Source organism: Nanorana parkeri, unplaced genomic scaffold (assembly GCF_000935625.1).
Source record: "Nanorana parkeri isolate BGI_ZX_2015 unplaced genomic scaffold, ASM93562v1 scaffold315, whole genome shotgun sequence".
Classification (NCBI taxonomy): Eukaryota; Metazoa; Chordata; class Amphibia; order Anura; family Dicroglossidae; genus Nanorana; species Nanorana parkeri.
This window is the reverse complement of record NW_017306583.1, coordinates 59,769-79,682: the sequence shown is the minus strand read 5'-3', so window position 1 is coordinate 79,682 and position 19,914 is coordinate 59,769. Positions and strand designations below refer to the sequence as shown.

At 43.5% G+C, this 19,914-nt stretch overlaps 1 protein-coding gene across 1 annotated transcript; it reads right to left on the bottom strand.

Annotated features, from left to right (window-relative positions):
• On the bottom strand, positions 1 to 18,882 carry LOC108788246 (ficolin-2-like). The gene is made up of 7 exons (XM_018557989.1): positions 18,792 to 18,882; positions 16,433 to 16,546; positions 10,168 to 10,212; positions 6,172 to 6,299; positions 3,317 to 3,446; positions 2,275 to 2,409; positions 1 to 272 (listed from the first exon to the last, which is right to left on the bottom strand). The coding sequence occupies exons 1-7, from the start codon at positions 18,880 to 18,882 to the stop codon at positions 1 to 3; spliced, it is 915 nt and encodes a 304-aa protein (XP_018413491.1).
• Between the last annotated feature and the right edge of the window lie 1,032 nt (positions 18,883 to 19,914).

Here is a 19,914-nt window from a genome sequence, read left to right as displayed (position 1 = left end):
TCAACCAACCACTGAGGGGCGTGGACGGAACTTGATTTGTGTGGACTTCAGCGAGTAAAAATTGCCCCTAAAAGAGTTCCATATGATGCCTCTACCCTTGATCTTGTGCTCCCCTTTGATGTACTCGCCATTCAGGTTGGACAGGTGGCAGGCTTCGTACCACCAGCCTGATTTGAAATATTCAGCACAGCTTCTCTCTTTACGACTGGACTTGTCGTTGTTCTGGTCTTTGGTAGAGAAGGCCTGGTCCCTCTGTGTTAGGAGTGAATCCCCTAGGCAGATAGAAGTCACAGTTAGATACCTTTTAAGGCTAGTGTTTGTAGCTCATGAGTGTCATCCTCATCCTTTCTTCATTACTTAAAGAGCCTCTAACGAAGAACATGTAAATCAGGGGTTCCAGCTTTACTGGCTGCATGCTTGTTCAGGTTGGGGCCTTCACTAAGTAATAAAGCCAGGATAAGCCAAGGTATTTACTTCTATAAAAAAAAGTCAGCAATGGTAGTTCCCATAATATTGTAAACAGTTTACATCTGTATTACAGATCTACAAATCTGTTTCCGCTCTCCCTATTTATTTTCAATCATGGTTTTACAACATTATTAGATAACAAATGACTTACAGAGCACTAGGGGTATCTAAAAAGACAGTGCAACAGAGCAGCTTGTTTAAAAGCTCTTTTGACTAAGACTGAGCATTTTCAGACTGGCTAAACCCAGGCTGTCCTAGACCCACCCCAACCTGTGCCAGTGAAAGGAGAAGCAGCACAGTGATTAGATCGTGCTTCTTATCAGCAGGGAACTGATTGGGTCATTGTGTTGTTTCTTCCTCTGATAATCCAGCCCTGCTTTACCTGAAGCCCTCCAGGAACTGCAGAAGGTTAATACCAGATCATGTCCAGGTACATACCTTTTGAAGCCCGTGTAGCATGCATACGAAACACCCAAAAAGTGAACAAAAAAGTGCATGTGAAACACACACAAAAAAGTGCGCAGAAGGGGTGCTATCTAAAGGGTCCATCTCCCAAAGAAACAGGGCTCATCCCTGGACCCCCGGGGCGCAAAGCTGCTGACGGGGACAAGTCACTTGTGTACACCTGGCCGAAACCAGGCGGACCCATTCCTCATGGTCGACAGAAGCTGACCACCAAGTACTAGGTTGAGGGCTCCCCCGAAGGGAGCCTGCCAATTAAGGGGAGGAAGGAACCTGAGGGCCACACATTCTCCCCCTCGACTCCAGGGTAGGCCCGAAGACCCACACCCACCATCCTGTGGAGTGAAAAACACATAAAAAATAGTTAAGGGTGCACATACAAGTGAGAAAAATAATTTAGAGTGCCAGTGTATATACAATGGCTAGGCCTTGCGGCACGATAATAAAAACTACCCCTGGTCTCAGCAAAAAGGCCTAGCCCAAGAGGTGATGTGCAACAAAAGCAATAGGTGTTGTGCCAAATTGCCTTTCACACCAGTGGGGTCCCACACCCACAGTGCTACTCGAGCACCCCTGGGTCACCACTCCAGGGGGCGTTAACACCACAGGCTTCATGCCTTCCCAGCCCATAGCAAAGAGAAGGTAGACCTGTCCAAATCAGGAGGGATTGGGTCCTGCCAGATCCTAGTGCCGAGAATTACTCCCTGACCCCCACTCTTACGTGAGTGGACGCTCATTCGGTATCCTCCCATTGCCAGGGACTTTTAGGAACCCCCATCAACAGGCAGGGTGCTCAGATTCCAGCCAAACCAACCATAAGGCCAGTACAGCGGCTCCTTTCCCCTCCTGCACTGATAAGAACAGATGCTACACTTGATCTTAGCCACAAGGCCGAGAAGCGATGTTCAGGTACTTATACTGCTTGCATTTAAAAAATTAATTTAATGATATATTAGTGATTACAGAATTTTATATATCTGCCCAGAGTTCAGCTTTAACCAGCCCAATTATTAGAGAGGCACAAGATGTGGGAGTGAGTGGGACCAGATTCTGAATCTCCACCATGGCTATGTTTACTTTCCTGAGCTCCTTGGATTCTTGCACTAAATAGGCAACTTTACCAACTTTTAGTGGTTAGGGTAACACATGCAGTAAAAGCTCCACTACTGAATATACATAATCAATAAAAACGCAAAAAGCTATGGGTGCCGAGATTCCGTGTGCCAAATTTCTTTTGCCACAATTCCCTTACTGAAATCAACCAGGTAAATAAAAGTGTAACATGCTAAGGCTTTGTATGGATACCATTATATCCCTGTAGGATACTACAGAGGAAACAGTTACCTGCGGTGCCCCCCGCGTATGAACCATAGCGTAGGGTGTACTGTTCCGCTTCTCTCTCCACTTGGAAGTTGCTATAAGTAGCATAGGTACAATTCCCATCAAAGTCTTCTAAATCGAAGCGCAGATCATATATCCCTGTGAAAGACAGTACAAGATAACAGGAGGAAGGACAGGACTAGGTAATTCATTTCAAATTGCCCCCTCTAGTGGTCATAAATAGCATTGACCCAGTTTGACAGGTGCTATGATTAAACAGGCTGTATGTCTAGCTAAAGTTGGACTGTCGTAGCAAAGGGATTCTTTAAATCTCTATTGGTTTATAATATGTTCTTGTTAAACATTACAAAAGTTACAAAACTGTCAGTTCACATGCTGTGTGTTCTAAAATGATGCTGCAAGCGGATGTGCTTTTTTAACACAAGTGAATATATTTTTGTTATCTTGCTGCTGCTGTACATATGCTGTCAGGCCTATGATCTATTGTAGGTATGCTGTCAGGCTTATGATGATCTATTGTAGGTAAATGCCCCACTCAAGCCCATTGGGCCAAAGTGCACAAGCAAGACCAGGGCTGATAGAGCAGGACGGGTGTAAACCTCAGAGGTGGCAGCAGCGCTGGATGGAAATAGAGGGGATGGAGGGCATTAGCGTAGTGTAGCTTAAATGTGGTGGTTTGGTGGATTTACGTAGACTGATTATAAACGTAGAGATGCCCTTTCAGATTGGATAGTAGTACTGAGAGAAGAGAAGACTGTGATTATGGGCCTCAATCTTAAAATGTGAGTTACTTGGCTGTCATTGGCTTACATTCTGTTGTGGTCATTGATCTGTAACAAACCTTTAGATGAGAAAAAGAGTCAGAACTTCCAATCTGCATATGGGTTTTGGGTCAATGACTCAAAGTACTGAAGCCATTGAATCAGCATTAGAGCCAGACAACTAGTATTCAGAAAAGAAGAGCAGCAAAGGCATCCTCCATGTTTCCTTTAATGTAGAATTTGGCAGACTAGCACTCTCTGGGAGCATAATGTGGTCTACTAACCAGATGAGGTAAGCCGATAGAGATTTTGGTTTCCCAGCCAAAATTCATTCAGCTGGCTTCCAAACCCACGTTCATAGCTGTTCCAGTCACGGTCAAAATCCAATGACCCGTCCAGACGCCTCTGAAACACCTGGAGAAGAAGAGGTTAATGAGCTGCTGACACCAAAGCCTTTCTTTTGGTTTTGGCAAATATAGAAATTACTGTGTATATGCTTATGGGTGAAATGACCTCTCCTGACCTTTTGTGTCATTAGATCTGTCACCACAGAGCGACATGAAATATGCACTTTTTTTTGCATGTTTGCATATTTTAATGCGCGTTTAAATTCATGCGTATCAATGAGCACATTGTGGCACATTGATGTGAATGGACAAACACGCATTTTACGCGCGTAAAAATATGCAAAAATGCAGCAAACGTGTGTTTTTTAGCATTTTCATTGAAGTCTATGGGGCCAAGAAGCACAGAATCCGCCAAAAAGAAGCTCATGTACTTTCTTCAAGCGACAGGCATTTTGCTGCTAGCAACATAATGCTCAGATGTCAACATGGCCATAGAAATGAATGGGAATTTTTGGGGGGCGTTTTTTTTAGCAGAAAAAGCGCTACAAAATGCTCAGTGTGAATGAGAGCAATTGTTAGTTTTTGGTCAGTTTAATTTTTTTTTTAAGTTTACAGGTTCATGAAACGTTTTATATATTTTGCATGTATTTATCTAAAATATTAATTTTACATATGCACATGTAGTACAAGATACACTTGTGACACTGCTAGCATGCTAGGTTTTCTAATAAGAAAGTCCAGCACTGTGTGGCCCCCATTTGTATTTCTATATAAAGTTCAACAAAACCCCACAGCTTTTTATCTGTGTACAGTCGTGTGCCCTGCATGCAAGGACGTGACTGATTTGTTGCTTGATAATGTCTAAAATTGAAATCGTCCGATATTTGTAAGGTGTATGTGCACCTTAACTCTGGTGCATATTGGACCGCACGTTATAATTAGACACCCAGCACAAGTAGAGGTAACAATGGAATAGACTATGAAAACAGAGATTGTTACTACAATGTCTTTGCGACTAAATATTTCTGTGACTTCAATTGGACTTTGAGCCTTAGGCTGGGCACACACCTTACAACCATCGCAAGACTTCTGTCTTGCGATGGTTGTAAGGTACTTATAAAAACGTACGATCTGCCTATGTTGCATAGGCAGATCGTACTTGCGATGATCGCAAGCCACGCCCCCTGAGGGTGCGCACACCGGCCCGTACGGCTGTTATCGCACGGACATGCCACAAACCCGCCGAACATCGTGCGATGCTCGGCGGGTTTTCGAACACGTCCGTAAGTTTAAAGTCGTGCGACCTTACAGTAGTAGAGGTCGCACGGCTTCCACACACCTTACGATCATCGTACGATCGCGGGATTTCCCGCGATTATCGTACGATAATCGTAAGGTGTGTGGGGACCCTTATGCTTCTATCTCTGCTAATAGAGTGGGATCAGGTGACTTCCTGCTCTTTATCACTCAGCAGCCTGTGTAATCTGATCTCTCCCTCTAGCCTTTCTATAGCTGCCCATACACCTTACGAATATCGGCCGATTTTCGTATGCAATCGCGTTTTCGTCCGATATTTGTAAGGTTGATGGGCAGTGTACAACCGCAAATACTGTACAATCGATCGACTTTCGACTAACTAGCAGGTTAGAAAAACCTTGGTCGATCGTCCGATTTTCGCAAGGTTGGTGACGTTTCCGTACGTCAAAATTCGTACGTTTCACACTGCTCATGCGCAGGTGAAAATACGTGCTGTCGATTAACGCTATTCGTCCACGTGCTTTCTTGTAATTACCAAAAATCGTACGACATCATCGGGCGAAAAGTGTCGGCCGATGATCACAAGGTGTATGGGCAGCCTATGGCACAATTACACAGGAACAGCTGTTCTTTGCTTGAGCTCACCACCAATTTCAAATGTACCTAATATATACAATATATGTTTTTATTGTACTGTAACACGCACACATATAACCATGTCTGTTATGTTTGTACATAATGCCACTGCAGTGTTGGCTCTCGAAATACCTTAACAATCTGATTGGATGTAGTCCTTGTTCAGGTATTTTGAGAGCCAGGGGGGCCGACTAGCAGGATACTGAAACTTGGCCCAGTGGGAGATTCCTCCATCCACACAGTTTAGCGTAGACGAAGGAATCTGTTGCACTTTTTCCATCTGACCATAAAAAATCTGCAGATGATCTATAGGTGTATGGTCAGCTTTAGTGAGTCTCTGCTTGTAAATACAGCCATAAGTGTTCCTTCTGTACTGGATCTCATTCTTTAAGTAGATGTTTTAGGAAAGTGGAAATTTGGGTCTCCAAGTGCCGGTCCGCAGGCCAACTCCGGCCCGCGAGCCGGTACTATTTGGCCCGCAGCCAGCTGACATGTCAGGCACACGGTCGCAGACCGCGTACCTGACTTGCAGGAGCAGCTCCTGTCAGCTCTGGCATCCTTCGGCGAGAGCTCTGACAGCTCCGGCCAAAAGAAAGAATGTATGTGAGGAGGATCGATCCCTGGTTATCTGGGGGGATCGATCCCTGGTTATCTGGGGGTGATTAGTGAGGTCTGATTATTTAAGAGGGTGTGTTTAGGGGCGGAGTTAAGGCCGGGGCAGGGTAAGGGTTAGGTGGGGCAACTGGTGGCTAGTAACTCTTAAGGCCTGGCTAGTAGCTCAGGACTTGACATTTTGAGCCCTGTTTTAGGATATATATAGGTGTATGACCAGCTTAAGGAAGTCATTCTGGTTCCTACTAGAAACATTGCTGCTGTAACACCATTATCCAATGTCTTACAATCCAGCCTCCTCCATCAGTATCCATATCGCACAAGACAGCCAAAGGTCGCCGGCCATCGGGGTATATTGTATACCATCCAGTAAGGTGAAAGCCAATATCCTGCAGCTGCTTGCAGCTTCGAGCACCTACAGAAAAAAAAACCTTCATGTAAATATACAGTATGTGGCTTCCTGGTCACTCTACCTTAGTACCTTTTTCCCTAAAGAAGAACTCCGGGCATATGAAAACGTAACCCTAGTAGTGGGGCTATCCCATGCACTGCAAGGGTTAAGTGCTCAGTTTTGGTCTAGGGTCCAAAATAACAAAGATATACTCACCAGATTCTTGGTCCCACCTGCCTGGTAGACCACTCCTCTCTTCCCCTCCACTCTGACGGTCTAATGACCTGTGAGTCATGACACCCAATACAGTATATTAAACAGAGGACACAGAGGGAAATACTACTGCCAGAGCCCAGGGAAGAGAGGCTGCAGGGACTGGTCTAGCAGCCAGGCGGGACCGAGATTCGGGTGATTATATTTTTGTTATTTTAGACACTAGACCAAAACGAGCACTTAAGCCTTGCAGTGTGGGCAGGGCTGGATTTAATCTCCTCTCCTCAATGCGCCCCACTACCCGCCAAACGCCCCCATGGAGAATGACAGACCTGACGGCTGCATACAAGTGATCTCGGCGACATCGCCGAGATCACTTGTACAAAACAAGCGGCAGCTTCCCTGCTGTACATTTAGCTTTGCTTGCCCAAAGCAGGGCTGAATGTTGAAAACAACTATATGGAGAATGGCAGACCTGCAGCCTGCATATAAGTGATCTCGGCGACATTGCCGAGATCACTTGTAGAAAACAAGCGGTGGCCACTGGCAGAACTACCAGGGCCGCAAAGGTTGCAGCTGCGACCGGGCCCTGGAGTTCTGCCACTTAGAGGGGGTCCAGGACAGGAGGACGGGCCCCAGAGGTGGCTCTTGAATTAGGCAAGTTAGGCGGCTGCAGCGGAGAGAGAGAGCCGACACACAGAGCAGAGGTAACTCCCGCGCTCCTCTGCCGAGGCTGCACTCCACATTGCCCTGCAGAGAACGGGACGATGGAACTACCGCCGGGCGAGCACTGACAGGGGAGGAAGTGGAGGACGCCAGGGCTGTAAGAAGCCTGCTGCGGCAGGTAAGGAGCTGCAAGGAAAGGGCCCCCCCCGACCAGCCCACCTGAGACCCTGCAGAGCTTACCATAGACAATATCTGTGGGCTGTGCAGGATCTATGGTGGGTTCTGTGGGGCCTCAGCTGGGTGCGTTACTATGCTCTTCTCTCTCTCTCCTGGCTGTCTCTTCTCTCTCTCCTGGCTGTCTCTCTTCTCTCTCCTGGCTGTCTCTCTTTGCTCGCTCGCTATCCCTCCTGGCTGTCTCTCTTTGCTCGCCCTCTCTCCTGGCTGTCTCTCTTTGCTCGCCCTCTCTCCTGGCTGTCTCTCTTTGCTCGCTCTCCCTCCTGGCTGTCTCTTTGCTCGCTCTCCCTCCTGGCTTTCTTTCTTAAAGCAAAACCCCTCCTGGGTTTTGCTATAAGAAAAGGTGGCACCTCCCGGGTCACCTTACCATCACTTATTGCGGTTCAATTAAAAAAATGTCATTATGGGTGTAAGTGGGGCCTCACATGTGAGTTTTGCCTAAGGCCTCACAAACTCTAGAGCCGCCTCTGCGGGGCCCCTAGTAACCGCTGATTACCACGATATTTAGTATCCCGGTAACCCCTAACATCATTTTTTTTTTGGTCTAAATTTTTTTTTTAAAACAATGTACCTAATTTTTTTCCTCTTGGGGGGGGGGCCTTCATGGATTCTTGCACCGGGGCCCTAAGGTCACTAGTTACGCCACTGGCGGTGGCTGTACATTTAGCTCTGCTTGCCCAAAGCAGGGCTAAATGTAGAAAACAACTGCCCACCCGGTGCCCATTACTGCATGTTCTGGGCATCGGGCGATAAGGTTTCCACACCCCTGTTGCCCCCCTACTTCCTGCTGTTCCCCCGAAGCCGTGCCGTGGTTAGCCTTGTGGGAAATCTGGCCCTGAGTGTGGGGGTAGCCCCACTGCAGGGGTTAAATTTTCATATGCCAGGAGTTCTTCTTTAGAGTAGAAATAAGGCCTCCCATTAAAAATAGTGTGCTTTCCCACGCCATTAAAAATGCTTGTGCACTTACAGTTTTCTTCCCCTGCAAAATCCCACAAATACCTGTTGATCCGGCCAGACAATTCTACCTAATGCAACAATTGTGGCAACAATGCTGCACTGCTCCTGGATTCAGAGCAGGGTACCCCACCCTCTTGTACACTGCACCTGCTTGCACTACATTGGGATGAGAAGATGCTGCAGTCCTGCTCACTGATTTTTTGATTGACAGCACTGACTCTGTTAATGAAACCCTCCTACTATAAGCTGCAGTGTCTGGAATGGGGAGTATGTGAAAAACACATAAAGGAGGACTTAGCTCCGTCAGGGAAGGTAAAGGAAGTTTTTACTTTACTTTACAAGACATCAAATAGAACTTTAACAAAATGAATGCAGCTCTGCAATCATTAATACATCATCAAATGTGTTTTGTAAATGCGAGCGGTGTGTTGTGGAAATTTTACTAGGATGTGTTTTTTAGTGTATTGTAATGTTTTGTCATTAGTCTCTCAGTGTCTAGGTAAATAGACACTGGGGGATTAATCCATTGGAGGAGATATCTTATGCGTGGCGGAGCAGTGTCTTCTTGGCGAATGTATGGACGCCGGCTGGGGCCCCCCGTGCAATGCATGGATTTATTGGCTTGCGTGGATACATTTGTTTGGAACGCAGTATATGAAAGGAACGTGCGTTTGTTCTCTCTGGTGTGCCTGATCAACACGCTAGAGATAATGACGTTGTCCCTGTGTATGAGAATCCTAGTAACGTTATGTGGCATTGATCACTGAGCCACGCTGGATAAAGTCACTCCAGTGGTCATAGATTGTTCTACTACATGTGATTGTTCTACTAATGTGTTTTGTAGACTGGCTATGTATTGAGGAAGTGCTTGTTAACATCACTTCCTGGTTTGCTGGTTGTAGAAATCATCTGTTGGTTTTTCCATCACTTCCTGTCTCGCAATTTGAGACACCCCTTCCTGTCTGACATCACTTCCTGTTGGGCAGGTATAAACAATAAACATACCTGTGTTCAGCTCTCTTAGCATGGGATTAACGAACAAGCAACATCTGTCTCCTGACTCTACATGACTCTATAGAAAGGGATACTTCCAGTCCTCGCACAAAAGAATGCAGTACAACGGGGGAAATTCTTTGCGTTTGGCGCAGCTTAATGCGACAGGGATTTGTGCGTTGAACCAAGTGAATTTCCATAACAGGTGTAAGTACATTAATTTAGCCCCTGTATAGCAGAGCTTGAGTGTGAGTGGAAGAAACAAGAAGCCAATCAGTTCATTTCTAACACGAAGCATGGTGGGAAAAGGAGCAAGCATGCTGACAGAGAAATGATCTCATCAATGTGCTGTTTCTCCTTTCACTGCCCAGTCAAAGGTTGGGGTGTGTGGGATGATCTGGGCTCAGAGCAAATTGGTTAAAACATATTGGGCATCAGACTGAGGATATCTAGTGGCAGGAAAAAGTACTTTAGGGGAACTCTTTGGATTGAAGTTGAATATTGCAGTTCAAGCCAAATTATTTTATTTTTAATGGGCTATTTATTTTTATTTCGGCATTTTTGGCTGAAGTTCTGCTTTAACATTCCCAAGCTAAGGGGTATCTAAAACATGTAATACACTACAGCTTACCAGTCCTTGTTATATATATTATGTATATACTGCAAATGTTATGTATATTATGTATACATATGTATTGTACAGAAAAATATCTGTTCATCCAGGAGGGAATTCCATAGGCACAGCCACTGTCAGTTTCCTTATATGCTCATGGATAGACACCATTTATCAATCTTGACATAATTGATGACATTAATATTACATACTTACCGTTGAATTCTTTTGGGCATGAGGTACCCTTGTCACCTTTGTCACCTGTAAAAGTAAGAAATACTTAGTCTAGGGATCTTCTTTGCAAAACAAACAACCTACCAAGGACTGGAATAGAGGTGTATCTACAAAAGATGGCACCCCGCCCAGCTCCTGGCAATCAGCAACGTCACTGGTTGCCAGAAGCTGGGCAGCACGCCGACCAGAGCATCCTGTCTACATACACATCTCCCCGTCCACTGTGGTTGCTAAGAGCCAGGCAAGGAGATGTGTATGGCCCTACATATCTCCCTACCCGGCTCTTAGCAACCTGGCATGCTCTGGCTAGCGTCCCGCCCAGCTCCTGGCTCTGGTTGGCATCCCTCCTAGCTCCAGGAGCTGGCAGGACGCTGGCCAGAACGTCCCTGGGCACTAAGAGCCGGGCGGAGAGATGTGTATGGGAGAGGGATGGGGGAGAAAAGAAAGGCAGCCCTCTCTGTGGGTTGGCAAACTTTGCTTCCTCTACAGCCTTGAAATTTCAGCCCATGCAAACTCCTCCATCTGGCAATATGAGATGTTCTTAAAGTCCACCTACAGGTTTAACCATCCCCCCATGTTTAAAAATAAAGTTAGGAATGTCCTATTCACCCTTTTCATGCTTCAGCAGTGCATTCTGTGTCTGCCTCTGGCACTGGTTGTCACTCTTCTTCTTAGTTGAATGACACTTCCTGTAAGCTCTGGCTGTCAAAGACACGCCCCTAGAGGGTGCCTCATGAAAATCCTGGGCTTACCATGGAATTCAGCATAGAACGGTACTTATTACAACATGGGCACCATTCTGTTAAACAGCAAGGACCGCCGTTGCTGGAGAATGACCCAGCTCTTCATGTGGCCGCTTAGAAAACCCCATCTCCAGGCAAGTCTGATATGTAACCCTAACCCTCCCCTACCCCTGTGCAGCACCTCTGTTTATTTTTATTACTTACCTTGATCCTGCCACTTTGAAGTCTGGTTGACATAATCAAAAGGCTTCCCCTATCTTCAGAATCTTCTCTCTTGGAGAATCAAATGGAGGTGGCATCTGCAGGGCTGCTTGAGGTAACTGGTTTTCTCAACAAATAATGCTGCTATACATGATAGCAGACAGTATATCCCGATTAATTAAATTTGAAAGAATCCAGGAGATGTCTGGAGAAGTCCACCAATATTGAAGTTGGGGCACTTGCTTCAATGTAAAAAAATGTTTGTATGCTTTATATTATACAGAAATTAAGTGTAGGCTGGAGTTGGGCTTTAACCCCTTCATGACTGAGCTTGTTTTTAGTTTCTGTTCGTAAATGACTGACACACTTTTGACATTTTTGCTGTGTGATTCTTCCACGTTAGTAATATACTTTCTTACAAAGTGCACCCACACATATTATATATTGTTTTTTAGAGGACAGATAGGGCTACATATTTATATCACATATGTGTGTCTAACGCCTCACTTAGGACAAATAAAATATAAAAAAAAGAGGAAAAAAACGTAAAAAAAAGCAAACACTTTTTTCCCAGTTTTGATTTGTAGTATTTTTTTTACAAAACCAGCACAGCTAAAAAAATGCAATAAATACATTCATTTATTTGTCCCTTATTTTATTTTATTTTTTACACATTTTTTTATTTTTTTTACACTTTTCACAATTTTTTTTTTTTTTTACACTTTTCACTTTTTTTTTAACTTAAAAATGTTATTTTATTTATTTAATTATATCAAGCAGTCATTGTGAATTAATCTCACTGTTACTGCTTGATAAATTAATACATTTTTGGTTATTATCAGGCTGCTTCAAACTTCAGAACAGCCGATAATAAGTTAGTGACACTGATCCTGCAGCAGTTCAGGATTCAGCTGTCACTAAAGGTTTTCTGATTGTTGCAACAACGATCAGCAAACTGAAACATTCTTCTTCCAGGAATAGATACATTATAGGAATAGACACATTATGTATCTATTCATGAAAGAAAAAAAGAAAAAAAAGCCAGTATAGCTTGAGAGAGATATCTCTCTCGATCTATACGAGCTGTCAGAATGCCGGCAAAAGCCGGCATGTGTGTCCCTCTGCTTTGACTCTCAGACACCCGATATTAAGGTATCGGGTGTCTGAAAAAGGTTAACCCTTTCATTAATGAATGCCTCTGTAGTAAGGGCATCCATTAATGAATGTTAAAAGCTGATTCTCAGCGATTAATAGCCCTCTAAAGAAGCAAATAACTCGTCACGTACAGTGTACGTGACAAGTCATTTGGTCCCTTTGTGGCTGGACGTACAGTGTACGTCTCCCGTCACAAAGGGGTTAAAGTTCTACCTTTGTAAGTGATAAGCATTTATTGTGTTAATGTAGAGGTGCAGTGATGATGTATATGTGTGTACATTTTTATGACTCACATTGCAGGCTTCCTTCATTTTTTTATGAACTTATTTTTAGGCCTGAATCCTAGAAATTCAAAATTTTCTCACAGGAAACTCAGTCTGACACTGGGGTTGTATTGTAAAGCAGGCTGTGAACAACTGCCCCCTCAATGTGATTCTGTGTAACACAATCACTGAACACCACAATATACACTACCCGGGGGGGCACTGTCCGGGGGGGCACTATGAATACTAATGAATGAGGGGAGAGCACTTAGTTGTAACTTACACATATTGCTTGCAAAGTTCAGAGGTGGCCATATCTATGAGGATATTAATGGGAAAGCTAACAAAAAAATGTAAGTTTCTGTGTTCATATACAACTAGTGCATATGCCTACTTCATATACACTCTGTGTAAGTTGCTGGCATATGTTTTTTAAAAGTCAGTCTGGGCTTTAAGCTATAATCACTTCCAGTCGGCAAATTATTAAAATATTGTCTAGCAACATGTTTTCTAAAAGCTATATCTTGTGTGTTGGGTCTATCAGCTGTCCAGGCACCCTAGAAGCTGTCCAGGGTTATGGGGGAGGGCTCAGAAGGAGGAGGAGGCAGGTCTTAGAACTATACTGCTAAATGTAATGTACAGTACTAGGGAGTGACTACAGGATGCATCAGTCTCTGGGCTCATGAGCTAGCTGCTCCATTTTCTACATTTTCCAGATTTGTACTCACAATACATACTGTCAAGCATGGCTCAGTGTACTGGGTCGCCATGTTCAAAGCTGATAAGTAGGAGGACATACAGTGGTACCTCGGTTCATGAACGTTTCTGTTCGCAGACAATTCCGTTCGCGAACGGGAAGTTCAGCAAAATGTTGCCTCCGTTCGCGAACTCCGCTTCGGGTGAAGAACACAACTGCAGCCATTTTCCCTACTCTGACACATGGTCATGGCTTCCTCTAGTCAAGATCACAGTTTGATTCGGTTCACGACCAAAACGGTTCGCGACCAGAATCGCGGAACAAATTAAAGTGACATTAAACCCTCAGATTTTTTAACATAAAACAATACTGTAATGTGCGCCTTACTGTAATCCATGGTTGTTTCCCTTCTCTTTGCTGCTCTTCCTTTTAAATCTGTATCTGTTCTCATGCTGGGGGAGAACTTCTGTTTTGCAGCAGACTGCCTTGTCTCTGGAATGGCTACATGGTGTCTGTGTATCCGTTTCTATAGGCTTGTAACCTGAGCCAGCACTACAGGAAGAGGCCCTGAGCTGAAAAGGGAAGTTCTCCCCAAGCATGAGAAGACATGAGGATTTAAAAGGAAGAGCAGCAAAGAGAAGGGAAACTACCATGGATTACAGTAAGGCACACATTACAGTATTGGTTTATGTTAAAAAACCTGAGGGTTTAATGTCACTTTAAGTTCGTGAACTAAGGTACCACTTTACTTAGGGCAAGTGCTGTAAATGGCACACCTATCTGTTGACTTTTAGGAAACTGGAGAGTTAATTATGAAATATGATAACATCTTTCAACATGCACACCTTGGGTTCCTGGATTCCCAACAACTCCTCTTGCTCCTGTGAAAAAAAAACAACAATTTCATTTAGACAACTGAAGTGGGTAAAGGTAACAAAATAAGGGAATACACCAAGGCATAACTGCAGAGAGTGCAATGGTCCTTGGGACCATATGGTAGCTGCCCATAATTGCAACTCCTTACCCTCCATTTACCACCCATGCTTACATATTGTATAGAATAAAACAGAGGTAGCCAAACTTTAGCTCCCCAGCTGTGCCTCTCGAAGGTAGGCTAAAGTTTGGCTACCCCTGGCGTAAAACAATTGTCTTTCCTTCGGATCTCTTTCTCTTCTCCTTATGTCTTGCTAAAGCTTTTAAGAGGCTTCTTAAAGTGATCCTTTGCTTTTTCCTTGCAGGGCAACATATTAGGTTCACTTAATTGTTCCCCACCTCCAGCTGTATATACCAATATTGCCTTTTCTCCTACGCTGTACAAAGTCAATGAAAATTCTTGTGTGAGCCCCAAGTTGTTCTGCCCAGAGCATACAAAGATCTATGGACTGTCTCTCTGTCCCCGTGTCTCAGAGTACTGGCAAAATATCGGTAGGTAGGTGAGAGAATCACATACTACCCAACAGTGGGCACGGTTCTGTTTTTATTTACCTCTATAGTCTGAGTCTGAATTCTGCAGGAAGAAAAATGTTTGTTACCTGCTAGTCCAGGAGGTCCTGGTAGTCCATCCTTTCCGGGATCTCCCTTTTCACCTATAGAAAGAACGTTTCAGTAAGTATATTTTAATGTTAATTTAACTCTAACAACACATTTAGACAGTTTTCATGTATTAGTACAATTGTTTTGTCATATTTTCCGTATTTCATACACGATTCATTGATACTCTGCCCAAATACATACTTACCTTTCCTGATGCCTAAGCTGCTGAATGGCGCACCTATGTTCAGACATGGTCCCCTGAAGTCCACTGGAAAACCAACACTTCTGGGAATGTCTATCTCCTGGGGCCTCTGCCACTGTTATTGATTTCTTCCGCTGATCTCCATGTCTCTACATTTGCCTGTAATGGCTGGAGGTCAGCATGAGGAACCTGTGGGAGTTGTGGAGGCCTCACAAGATCAACACTCCTGGAAGTGTCTGTGTCCCAGCTGACTTTGAGGGACCACTTCTTAGGATTGGAGTGATTTTCAGCACAGGCACGTATTTACACTCTTTTTTTTTTTTTTACAATGTATACATTGTTCGCGGCGATATGTAACATGTGCGACGTAATGGGTGCAATCGTCGTTTTCGCAGTTATGCGCACCTGACGCATGTTTACATGCGTGTATGTAGGGGTGGGGACTTTAAAAAAAAAATTGTTTTTTTTTGTGTAACTTTAAAAAAATTGGGGGGAAACTTTAAATATTTGTACAATTTTTTTTTTTTCACTTAACTGCTCGCGCGCGGCGCGCCCGAGCGGGCGGATGTAACAGGACGTGTATACACGCCCAGTTACATCCAAGAAGCTCCCGGCAGGCCGTGTATACACAGCGGCTGGCCGGGAGGTAGTTAAAAACAACTCTTGTATGTATTTCTATTACAATTCTGATGTTATAGAAGGATAGTATATTCTGGGGCTTTACAGCTCCTTCAACACTTATTTTACCTTCCTCTCCTTGTGGTCCTCGACTTCCAGGTATGCCGGGAGGTCCTTTTGGATAAAAAAAAAAAGAAGAAAGGCAAGTGTATGAGTAAAGTAAAATATTGAAATGCTTCCTGACACACTGAGGAACTGATGTGCTTTACCAACCCGTGCATCTAACCCATATGGCAGTAAATATATATATTTATTGTAAAAATGTGTGGCAATGCCACAATGTAATTTGGCAACATTGCCCCCAGGAACGCTCAGTTAGCGGGGCTAAGAGGTTCCAGGATGTTAAAACTTTTCCAGGGAAGAAACTGACAGGGTTATTCACAAAAGGGTGAAGAGTTTGGAGAAGGCAGGAGAAGTGAACAATCTAGGACAACAAAGCTGAACTGTAAAGTGAGCTGAATTGTAGAATGTTTCCAAATCCTTTGCTGGAAGCAGTGCATGTTGGGATATGTGGTCTTGAGAAATCGAGATTGCATCATATCAAGCCGCAGGGAAAGAGACGCAAGGCATACTGGGAATCCAGGAAGTTGTTGAAAATGGTGGCCAGACAGAAGGCAGAACTCACTACATAGAAGGGATTTTTTTAAAGTAGACTTTGATTGCATTATTAAAAACAACTCTAGTATGTATTCCTATTACAATGCTGATGTCATAATAGGATAGTATATGCTGGGACTTTACAACTCCTTTAAAAGAAAGTGTATTGCTATAATACCTCTCGGGCCTGGCATTCCTGGGGGTCCTGGGTGACCCTGTTTCCCAGGAGCTCCTGGACATCCTTGTAGAATGGTCAGCTTATCAGAGTCTCCAACTTCAAGGATTTTCACCTCTATTAAAGAAACCCATAAAAATGCAAAAGTCAGAATAATATGATGCCACATAACTTAAGCCTAATACACACTACCAGATGTTTGTCTCTTGTAAAATGTACTGGTGAAGTATTCATTTCTTTGAGGTATTTATTTGTGCTTTACTAACGCCTCACCTTCAACCTATTCCCTAAACTTTTCTAGCCACAAAACTAACCCAATATCTAATCCTTAGTCTAACCCAGGGGTGCCCATTAGGTTGATCACGATCTACCAGTCGATCGCAAAGCGAACACTGCAGATCGCGATTGGCTCACTGACCTGTGTCCTGTGCTACCGCAGGGCTGGACACCTCTCCCCGTGTGCAACATCGGCCACATTTGGCCACATGAGCACCGCGGGAGGATAGGACGCCGGCGCACGAGAGGAGTTCTGGGAAGCTGCTACAGTGGAGGTAAGAAAAGACAGACAGGAGAGAGACAGCAGAGAAAGTGAGAGAAGAGACAGCAGAGAGAGAGAGAAGAGATATAGCAGAGAGAGTGAGAGAAGAGACAGCAGATAGAAATGGGAGAGAGCGAGGAGAGAGAGTGCGAGAAGAGAGAGAAGAGACAGCCAAGAGAGGGCCGGTTCACACCACAAAGTCTGCGTTCCAGAGTCTTCGGCCTCTAGAACGCACTGTGGAGCGCAGGCACATTAGTACCTGTGTTCCAGTCCAGATCGCACTGGACCGGAACGCAGGCACTAAGGTGCCTGCGTTACGGGTGCGGGCAATCGCACTGCGAGTGGGGGTGTGGCTGCCCTCTCTTGGCTGTCTCTTCTCTCTCTTCTCGCACTCTCTCTCCTCGCTCTCTCCCATTTCTATCTGACTTTAATGCACCGCCATGCCCCCTCCCGCCCCTGAATGCAGGTGTTTTTTCATTGGTAGATCTCATTGAGCTCGTCATTTGAAAAGTAGATCTCCAGATGAAAAATTGTGGGCACCCCTGGTCTAACCCCTAACCCCAGATCCATACTGTCAAGCACTGGACAAATACTTGGCTGTTGAATCCCCCATGGATTGGTACAACGTCCAAAACTCCAACCAGAGACTCTCCTTGATTATTAGTGACGCAACTCTTCTTAATTCAATAACATGACATCTAAATTTCATTGCTATTAAGTGTTTTCTCCATGTGCTGCTACTTTGATGATGATAATAATAATGATAATTCATATTCACAAGCAATATATTCTTTTTTTTTTTTAGATAGTGGGTGAAGCTATGCAAATAATTTATTTATACCCATTCTGTGGCTGACTGTCCACACAGGGATGTTGGTTTTTAGCACAGATACAACCTAAATATAGAGCCATTATTTAAAAGTCCATCCAGAACCACTGGTTTATAGCACAGATACACCTAAAATATAGAGCCAATTATCCAAAAGTCCATCCAGCACCACTGTTTTATAGCACAGATAGAGCCTATGTATAGAGCCATTTATAACAGAATCCATCCAGAATGGCTGGTTTATAGCACAAACACAACCTAAATATAGAGCCATACAATCAAATGTCTACCTAGATTATTTGTAACACATATACAATCTATATATAGAGCCATTTATTCAAATGTCCATCCAAAACCTCTAGTTTATAGAACAGATGGAACATAAATATAGAGACATTTATCAAGCTGTTCATCCAGATCTGTTAGTTTTAGAGAAGATTTTAGAGCCAGCTATTCCAATTTGCACACAAATACTTTAGGGTTTGCGGCCATTGTCAATCAAGCTATAGATACAGTCCCATAGCTTTCATAGAATAGCACTTGGAGAATACCAAGCCATGGACCTAAAATGACAATTTGCATGGCTCCTGACAATTTGCTTGGCTCCACTGACTACCCTACATAAAGAATAAACGTCTTGTCTTTTTTTTACATTTTCTTTCATGCTTCTTGTTTGGATTTGTGCCTTATGAAATAAACATAGGCATCAAGTCTAAATCCATCTGGACACTATAGATCACAACTACAATTATATATATATATGCCAGCTAGACTAGTATGGTACAGTTGTACAAATCATTGAGAAAACCCTTTAGGCATTAATGGAAGGTAATTACAGACATAAACAAAACAAAAATAGAATGAATAAGATAATACAAAAAATTAAGTGATACAAACATTATCACAATAGTACCAAGACAATTCAAAAATGTATTGCTAAAAAAGATTAACATACCCTTTGCTTTATATTTTAGTCATATCTGTGGTCTACTTACCAGGACATTCTGCAGCAGTGCTCTGTTCCAAAGTCTGCGCTGCGCATAGGCCGATGATGGCACAGAACACCCACAGCGACATTAGCTTCATGTCTGCCCCGTGCCTTTCTAGTTTCTGACCCTAACGTCTCCTAATTCCTAACTTTATTACAGACAAAAGAGAGTGTCTCAATATTTACCTACCCCAGCTTCCCGTAATTTCATTGCTGAAGGTCTGGTAAACAATCACTGTTCAGTTTATTTGTTCTGTCAAGGGTAAAGGCAATGCCTCCTTAATAATTACCACATTATGTGGGATTTAATCCCACCTGTTCTTTAGAGGATCAGGTTATTTTTTAACATCTGAATTTCTTTAGAAATAGATATTAACGTGTATACAAATCTATGTTTTCCAGTTTGGGATAAAGAAGGGAAAGGTTAGAACACCTGTCATTTTTCTTATCGCTGTCCGTGCCCGGGACATTTGCCTTCTCTATTTGAAAGTGAGAGGAAACAGGATCAGAGAGGAGATCTCCCAAATAGGGGACCTGTTCCTGTGACAACTGCCTTAGAGAGGATCTCCCCTTATTTTGGAGAGAACTCCTCTCACTTCCTGCTGTGTCTACAGGAAATAAAGAAAAATCTCAAACAAAAATTAACAGTTTTAACCTTTCCCTAATCTATCCACAACTTAAAAAGAAAGCTTTGGTTTTATTGGTTGGTGTGCATTGCAATATAATGATCCAGGAATACATTTTAGCATAACACAGCACGTAACAATGTGCGACAATGCATCATAACAAGCTGCTGTGCATAGCTTTGAATTTATGTAAAACATTTAGAAAAGATAAAACTCAAGCGCTGTGATTCATTGTAACAAACCAGTGCACACCGCACAGCAATGTGCATGTTATGTGGACCATAATGAGCAACTACAGGTGTGAACGATGTGTGTATTGCACGTGTACTTTTGTGTTTTGTATGTAATTTGTGTCTGTCACATCTATACAGTAAGGCTATTTATTTGCACCGCTGCACACCAAGAACATGCACTATAGCAATGTTGTACTCATTCCCACATTGCACAAATGTGAATGGGGTTTTTAAAAATGTGTTACAGTTTTTATTATTTTGGTATCATTTT

What these genes read in the sequence shown, in the direction of transcription:
- LOC108788246 (XM_018557989.1), bottom strand. Translation starts at nt 18,882, where the DNA reads ATGAAGCTAATGTCGCTGTGGGTGTTCTGTGCCATCATCGGCCTATGC. An exon ending in AGGAATGCCAGGCCCGAGAG is followed by an intron (nt 10,213 to 16,432) that starts GTATTATAGCAA and finishes TTACTTTTACAG; the next exon opens with GTGACAAAGGTGACAAGGGT. An exon ending in ATGCCCAAAAGAATTCAACG is followed by an intron (nt 6,300 to 10,167) that starts GTAAGTATGTAA and finishes TTTTTTCTGTAG; the next exon opens with GTGCTCGAAGCTGCAAGCAG.